The following is a 7,977-nucleotide window of genomic DNA, read 5'->3' as shown; positions in this document are numbered from 1 at the left end:
CCTGTAATATGTGGCAATAGCAAATAAATTTGAAATGCTAATCTTGAGCAGGAGCAATGTANGAAATACACTGAACAAAAATATAAACGCAACACTTTTGTTTTTGCTCCCATTTTTCATGAGATGAACTCAAAGATCTAAAACATTTTCTACAAACACAAAATAATTTGTGTTTGTAGAAAATGTTTTAGATCTTTGAGTTCATCTCATGAAAAATGGGAGCAAAAACAAAAGTGTTGCGTTTATATTTTTGTTCAGTGTATTTCAGCCTGTTTCACTGCTTAGTAGAATACTCAGCATTCAGACGCTTGCTATTTCTGTATAGTCTACCATTGCTTAGATATAGCAGACCGTTGCTAAGAGCAATCTGATCAAGGGACTATGTGCAGCCATATCAATCAAAAAAACAAAGTGTATTTGTATAAGTCCTTCACTTTGGGATTCTAGCCTTTATAGATCTTTTTCCTGCACAAAAACCTATATAAAACACTACAAGAAAGGGAAAGGGACAACTCAAAAAAGCACTAGGGCCCGCTTAAGTAGCCGTATAATAACTGGGATAATATCCAGCAAGCCAGTCAGGGTGAGCGTCACATACGTATTCATATATTTACCTATATTTACCTGCAGATAGGTGCATAGTGTTATATGTGCTAGAAGACTTGTGTGAATAGACAAACCCAAGGAAAGAGAGAAAACGCTTGCTCAAAACTCTACAGGGATCCACTTGAGATAAAATTCAGCAGCACTGAATAACGCAGTCCATTTATCAAATAAAAAACACAATTCCTGACACGCACATACACACATATATACTGTATTCAGTGCTCTCAGAGAGTTGTTGTGGAGTGAAGGTGCCCTTGTGTCCAAGGCCATTTATCACAATGTGATTCAAAGTACCGTGGCAGAGAAAGCCCAGTGCTCTCTACTGGTGCCACTGTCTTCTCATCACTTTGAACCCTATATCACATAATCCCCACCCGCTGTGCCCCGGAAATGTAAAACACTCTCTCCAAGCGTCTGTAATTCAGTCACAGTGAGCCCTGCAACGAGAGAAATGCCACCACAGCAGGAGCAAGGAAGCAATCAACAAGGATTGTATTTTCGCCCAATGTACTATTAAGTTTGGAGCTGATGCAAAGAATGAAAACATTTTTCATTAGAAAGGTACCAAGAAAATGAAACTGTGAGAAGGCTGCAAATGTTTCCCCTCTCCTCCAGACTTCAATCAAAGCTATTGTTGCTCTTATTTGATAGTTATGTTAATTGCAAAAACACTCAATATACCAACTCCATGTTTCAAAACAGTTGACATGCGAAAGTCTGAGCCCCTTTATTGTTGAATAAAAGCCCATGGGTTGCAATAAACATAATAATACTTTGTATTATCCAAATTACTGCTTAAAACTTTAGTCATTATATTAGATTTGTTTTACCCTTTTAGTTAATAGAAGTTCAAGATTTTAAATTAAAGGGGACCTATGATGCAAAATGCACTTTTGTACGTCTTTTATACATGAATATGTGTCCCCGGTTTGTCAGGGAACTCACCAAGTGTCAGAAAACACAACCCTCTCTCTTTTCCTCCATACCCAAATCTCTAAAAACGGGGCTACAACGCANTGTATCAATAGGCTGCTGTTTTCAACAAAATAGGCTATATATATATATATATATATATATATATATATATAGCCTATTTTGTTGAAAACAGCAGCCTATTGATACAAATGTTTTCCTGATAATACTATACAATCATTGTCCTTAGTGTGCTAGGATGAATCACCATGTAGAATAAGTTGCACTTTCCATATTTGCTTCCAAGCCAATGTGTTTATTGGATAGGACTTTGTAACTGTGTTCCAAAAATACCATATCAATCAAGTTTATTTAAATTGTTATCATGTGTGGGAACACTTTTGCCCCATCTGGTCGATATCTTCAACAAGGCTTTATTACATGATCGATAATAACATGTCTTAATCATGGCACCTGCACTACCGTAGCACTATCATTGCACTGAAAACATGTTCAGTTTCTGTAATGATTCTGTGTCAGAATCATTACAGAAAGGCTCGTGGAAACAACTATCTCATTTTGTTAGATGTTGTGTCTTTCTGTCCTCGGTTAGCTACAATGGGGGGATGGTATTATGGCCAACAGTTCGATTTACACCCACAAAAAGCAAGCAGGCTAAGAAACAATGTCCTGAATGATATTGTCTCTTCACTCTGTTCAGTACTATGGACAGCGCTATCAGCAACTCAGCCAGTCATTGTGTTGTTTTTGCTATCTCTCTTTAGATGCATAAAGCTTGAACAGAGGGGGATAAACAGGCAAGACTTGACCTATCAGATTCACCGATGTACATTCTTAGTCTGGGAGACCCCTTGCAAACCCATGGTGGAAATCAGGGCTCTATGCAGTGTAAGCCCTGTCACATGCATCACAGCCACTGATTTAGTAGTTGTTATTATTTCAGCCACGTTAACTTCCTGTCCTCCTGCTGATGAGTAGAGATGTGTGGAGCAGATGATCCCACCTGGACAGCATTACACTTGTTAGTTCAACTGAAACAGCCCTGAAGGTAGACTGGTTACAGAGTCCTTGGGATTTTGTTAACGTCTATTGATAGTATCTCTTTTTTTTCAGATCTGCGACATTGCTATCAACTGGGCTGGAGGGTTGCATCATGCCAAGAAATTTGAGGTCAGAACGAAGTGCTGTATATTGGCCTCAATCTTTTCTGCTTAACTCATTACATGGAGCTGTGAATGGTTGAAGGACTAAACATATTTTTCTGTGTTTGCAGGCGTCTGGGTTTTGTTACGTAAATGACATCGTCATCAGTATACTGGAGCTTCTCAAGTAAGAGGGTTCTCCTCTGAAGAACATTTACCAAGCGTTTGCTGTCTCTCTCTTTATAACCTGTGTGTCTGTGTGTTCCAGATACCACCCGAGGGTTCTGTACATCGACATAGACATTCACCATGGTGACGGCGTACAGGAAGCCTTTTATCTGACCGACCGCGTCATGACTGTGTCCTTCCACAAATACGGGAACTACTTCTTTCCAGGAACAGGTGCGAGCTGCTTTATTTAGAACAATAATATTGATTTATTTTGCTCATTTCTCAGATAGTTATGACTATTTGTAATGTCAGAGAGATATTTGTTTTCCTTTCTCTGGAGTTTTCATCTCTAATCCTTGAATTTGAATCAGAATATTTCCTCCCTTCCCTGGTCTGTAATTATTTTATAATTATTAAACTCCATTTAGCAAGTTGTTTATGTTTCAAGTACAGCCTTGACATTTCTGTACAGAAGTGCATTCATCTGCATACCAGTTTGACTTTGGTTTATAACACCTACAAAGACAAATACCAGGTTCATTTGTTCATTCCATTTACATTTTTTGTTTTTATATTTGTTAGCAAATTATAAAAAAACGAGTAAACAGGGAAATATGTGTGCATCTTTCATTATAACGAGAAAATCTGCTTTAATACTGTGCATTGTCTTTGATTGTTCTCTGTACACGTGTGTATTCATACAGTGTCTTGGTGTGTTTGCAGGTGACATGTACGAGGTGGGAGCAGAGAGCGGCCGCTACTACTGCCTCAACGTTCCCCTCAGAGACGGCATCGACGACCAGAGTGAGCTCACTTCCTGTTTCAAGTTTTATTATTGAAATGTCTAACCTGTTGTGTAAAAGAACACATAATATTCATACTGCTTTTGTGTGTGTCTGTCTGTCTCTCTCTCTCTCTCTCTCTCTCTCTCTCTCTCAGGCTACAGGCAGCTGTTCCAGCCGGTCATTAAACAGGTGGTGGACTTCTATCAGCCGACCTGTATCGTCCTGCAGGTCAGTGTGGGACTCTGAGGTTCTGACCTGCCTAATAACTCTGAGGCATCTTAGCTAATAGTTTGGTCTGTTTGTGAGAAAGTTTTAGATGGTTCAGTGTTATCAGAGCCAGATAAAGTAAACATCTCCCATCATCAGATTGTAAATCTGCTTGTTCTTCTCCTTCAGTGTGGAGCAGATTCTCTGGGCTGCGACAGACTCGGCTGCTTCAACCTCAGTATACGAGGACACGGGTGAGACTGACTTATTTGACATCATCAATGTCTCTTTGGGAAACACTGTCAAGCAACTTCTTGTGTATACCTTTGGGGAGATTGGGAGCAAAAAGCATCAGAATACTTAATGTGTCCCAGGGGGAAATAAGGTTTGTGATGGCAGCTCCCTCCATTTTAGAGATGAATTAGAATAAAAAATAAAAATAGAATGAAATACACATTTTAACATGAGAAGTTGAAAATGTGCAATGAGAAATTAAACAGAAAAAATCCAATTCTGTGGCTACATCTAGAAATGAGTAAATTGTTGATGAGGTCTATTTGAGAAAATATATAATGGAGGAGGACATTCACTCTGGCCCAGGCCGTACAGCAGTTGTTCATGAATCAGAAAGTAGCTGCTTTGATCCATGCGCACTGAATTCTACATGTTGAAATGTCCATGGGCAACATACTGAACCCCAACATGCTAAATGATAACAAAAAAACAACCACTCATTTAATCCAATGAATCGCTTTATTCTAATTGAGGATTTGGTTCAAAAAACAGACTTTTATGATAATGTCATTAAATATAGCGACAGGAATTCAAAGCTTCATTCGAAAACCTTAGTTGAATATATTAATGTAAAAGCAAAGCACATGGAACATATGGCACCGCTCTACAATAAGTGTTGTCCTGAGCTGCAGTGTTGGAATCTGTCATTATAATGTATTGTGTAAAAGAAAACAAATATATATTTTCCCTTTTTTTGTTATAAGAGCAGAAATTCTACTGCACTTTTGTCTGTGTGGGGATCCAGTAGGAAAACTAACTGTTGTCCCTGTAACCGCTGTCTTCCAGAGAGTGTGTGGAGTTCGTAAAGAGCTTCAGGATCCCTCTGCTGGTCCTGGGAGGGGGGGGGTACACGGTCAGGAACGTGGCTCGCTGCTGGTGAGTTTGGTTCTCGGCACATAACGTCATGTTAAGGAGATTCTGAGTTGATTGAGAATAGCAGATCTGCCCCTAACAAGAATCTGCTTTGCTCTGCTGTAGGACCTTTGAGACGTCTCTGTTATTGGACGAACCCATCAGTGATGAGCTGCCTTATAGCGGTGAGTGCTTCTTCGATACACCAAATATCAACCGCTCATTTCATCATTATGATCTAACCCTTTATCCAAAATGGCTTAGTTTCAGAGTCCTATTATGTTTTTGTGGCGTTGATATCAAAATGTAGCATTTCCAACCTTTGGCGCCATCTTTTGGAAGAGGAGTTATCTGACATTTTAAACCTACGTCTCAGTGCATGCTTTTTGAAGGAGGAAGAATTGAACAGCAATGCTTTCTCACAGTGACAGACAATAATCTATGTTGTATCTTCTCTGGATTCTCCTCCTCCTCCTCCTCCTCCTCCTCCTCCTCCTCCTCCTCTTGTTCCTGCAGAATATTTTGAGTACTTTGCTCCAGATTTCACGCTGCATCCAGATGTCAGCACCAGGATAGAGAACCAGAACTCCAGACAGGTGAGAAATTGTCCAATTATAACGATATATAATAAGGCATTGTTAAAAAACTTTAAAGGGAGAACTCACTTTGTCGTAAGTGTGCTTATCTGAGGTTCCTTTCCATGATAAGTAGATAATGGTGCAAACAAATGAAGTCTGGAGAAACAAACGGGAGTACCAGCAGGAAGCTCAGATGTACTGCTGTGGAGGGTAGTAGCAAATCATATTTAAAACACCCCAAACAAATCCATATCTGTTTGAGTGTACACTGTATTTACAATATGTGTACTGCTTTATTATGCTGTGGACAGCCCTTTCTGAGGAAGCCGTTATTTAGGCTCTCTTTAAAGTCTCCGGACTCCATAGACAGAAACCATGTTACAGTCTCCTCCTAAGCACATAATGAAAAGAGTCTTTTCTTGTTGTCTCAGTATCTGGAGCAGATCCGTCAGACGGTGTTTGAGAACCTGAAGATGTTGAACCACGCTCCCAGCGTCCAGATCCACGACGTGCCCTCCGACATACTAAGCTACGAGCGCACCGACGAGCCCGACCCCGACGAGAGGGGGGGGGAGGAACCCTACACCAGGTACACCTGGAGGGGCTGAGGGAGGGGGCTATAACATTATAATAACTTTTTATCACATACTACACAATTTATATCTTTGTGTTTTTTGATAGCATAATATACAACGACTTTTTATGATTTCTTAACAGCCTTCTATATATTACTTTTTTTCATAACAAATGATACATTTTTGACATATTTAGTATGACTTGTTTATTGCATACTATACTATGTTTAAAATATTTTGTTAATAGCATGCTATATTATGAGTTTTTTATGACTTTTATTTTCATTCTATACTATGACCTAATTGCATACTTATTTTAACTGCATCACTGTTTTCATAAATAATAATATACTGACTGTCAATCATGCGTCTCCATCAGACCCGAGGCAGCCAATGAGTTCTACGACGGTGACCACGACAACGACAAAGAGAGCGACGTAGAGATTTGACTTGAGGATGAAAGGGGCGGAGCTTTCCCTGCAGCGTTCTGTTGCATCACACCAAACATCACATCATGACCGCAGCTTTTACAGAAACTACATTTCTGGAAGGACTGAAAAGACTCGAGCTCTGTTCCTGCTTTCTTTTAGAAGGTCCTCTTTTTAAAAGTCCTCAATCAGCCGCCATCTTGGTCCTTTACACCACCGACACTCATCAGAACAGCCAACCTACAGACAGCAGTATTCACATTTCTTGTTGGAGCCATCCCTTTCCGTTACAACAGGAAGAGCCCAGATCACATACTCTTTAATAATCCTGGCCATATCCATATGATATTACTTCTTTGAAGCATCGTCCACTGGTATTCAAAACGTATATTTTAGATTTTGATTATAGACTTTTTCTCACTTGTTGTCTTGTTCATGTTGTAAGGAAATGTTTTTGACTTTTGAAGGAAGGAAATCTCATCTGAAAGTTATTTAATCAACGGAGTTACATTTGTAAACAGCAGATGTCACATCAAAAGGCAATGTTTTTATCATCCGAAATGTCAAGCAGGTGCTGTGTGACAGAATTCAGTGTAACATGTGAAGGCACTCTTTCAAGAAAACTAACACCAGGTGTCATTGGAAAAGATGTGAGGAGTTGTTTCAATTGCAAGGAACTGTCCAAGTGCCTGCCACGATACATTAGCCTCGTTTAAACTGACTACATCTTAAGAAGACTTATTATTTTACAGCCACTATGTCAGAATGTTTTTCTACAATCCTACAATTATTCACGTGCCTTACAGCTCAGTGAAGTCACACATTGGTTTAGAGCTGGGCACTTCCCTTTTTACTTTATTTGGACTGGAACATCGATCAATGAGGCAACTAGATGCTTTTCCTATTTACATTCCTTTCTCTTTACTCCTGGATACTCTGCCCATTACTGTATATATACATGAATAAACGTATGAACTGTGAGTGTGTTCATATTGTAGAAGATGACACCTATGGCGATTGTTTAGGTTGTTAAACATTTTTGTAAAGAATTAAGTTGAAATACGTTCTATTATCTGCCACCTCATGACCTCTTTTAGCCAGAAACAGTTTCATGTGATTTTTTGATATTGTCTACTTTTGTTTTTAATAAAAATTCTACAAATTGAAAATATTTGAAAATGGAAAACATTGAATCCAAAGCGTCAGCTACATGATATGTAATGTGTGTGATCAGAAGTCCTTTGAAGGTGGGTCTTTATCAGCAGGATTTGAAAATGGCCACATATACTATGCTATTTTTTTCAGATATTTCCACATACACCATATTTACTTCAAATATTTGAACATATCATACTTTGTTTTTTTTCAGTTTTCAATACACTTTACTTTCAAATTTTGTATTCATG

The 7,977-nt window shown here is 38.9% G+C and overlaps 1 protein-coding gene across 1 annotated transcript; it reads left to right on the top strand.

The window, feature by feature from the left end:
* The first annotated feature begins 2,363 nt into the window (after positions 1 to 2,363).
* On the top strand, positions 2,364 to 7,748 carry hdac3 (histone deacetylase 3). Its single transcript, XM_010782801.1, has 12 exons — positions 2,364 to 2,427; positions 2,636 to 2,709; positions 2,813 to 2,868; positions 2,950 to 3,083; positions 3,576 to 3,656; positions 3,792 to 3,865; positions 4,034 to 4,098; positions 4,925 to 5,014; positions 5,117 to 5,175; positions 5,507 to 5,586; positions 6,000 to 6,157; positions 6,523 to 7,748. The coding sequence occupies exons 1-12, from the start codon at positions 2,364 to 2,366 to the stop codon at positions 6,590 to 6,592; spliced, it is 1,005 nt and encodes a 334-aa protein (XP_010781103.1). The 3' UTR covers positions 6,593 to 7,748.
* The last annotated feature ends 229 nt before the right edge of the window (positions 7,749 to 7,977 follow it).

The sequence above is a fragment of the Notothenia coriiceps genome, unplaced genomic scaffold (genome assembly GCF_000735185.1).
Source record: "Notothenia coriiceps isolate Sejong01 unplaced genomic scaffold, NC01 NC01_scaffold00024667, whole genome shotgun sequence".
Classification (NCBI taxonomy): domain Eukaryota; kingdom Metazoa; phylum Chordata; class Actinopteri; order Perciformes; family Nototheniidae; genus Notothenia; species Notothenia coriiceps.
Note: the sequence above shows the minus strand (reverse complement) of the source record. Positions and strands in the feature narration are given on the sequence as shown.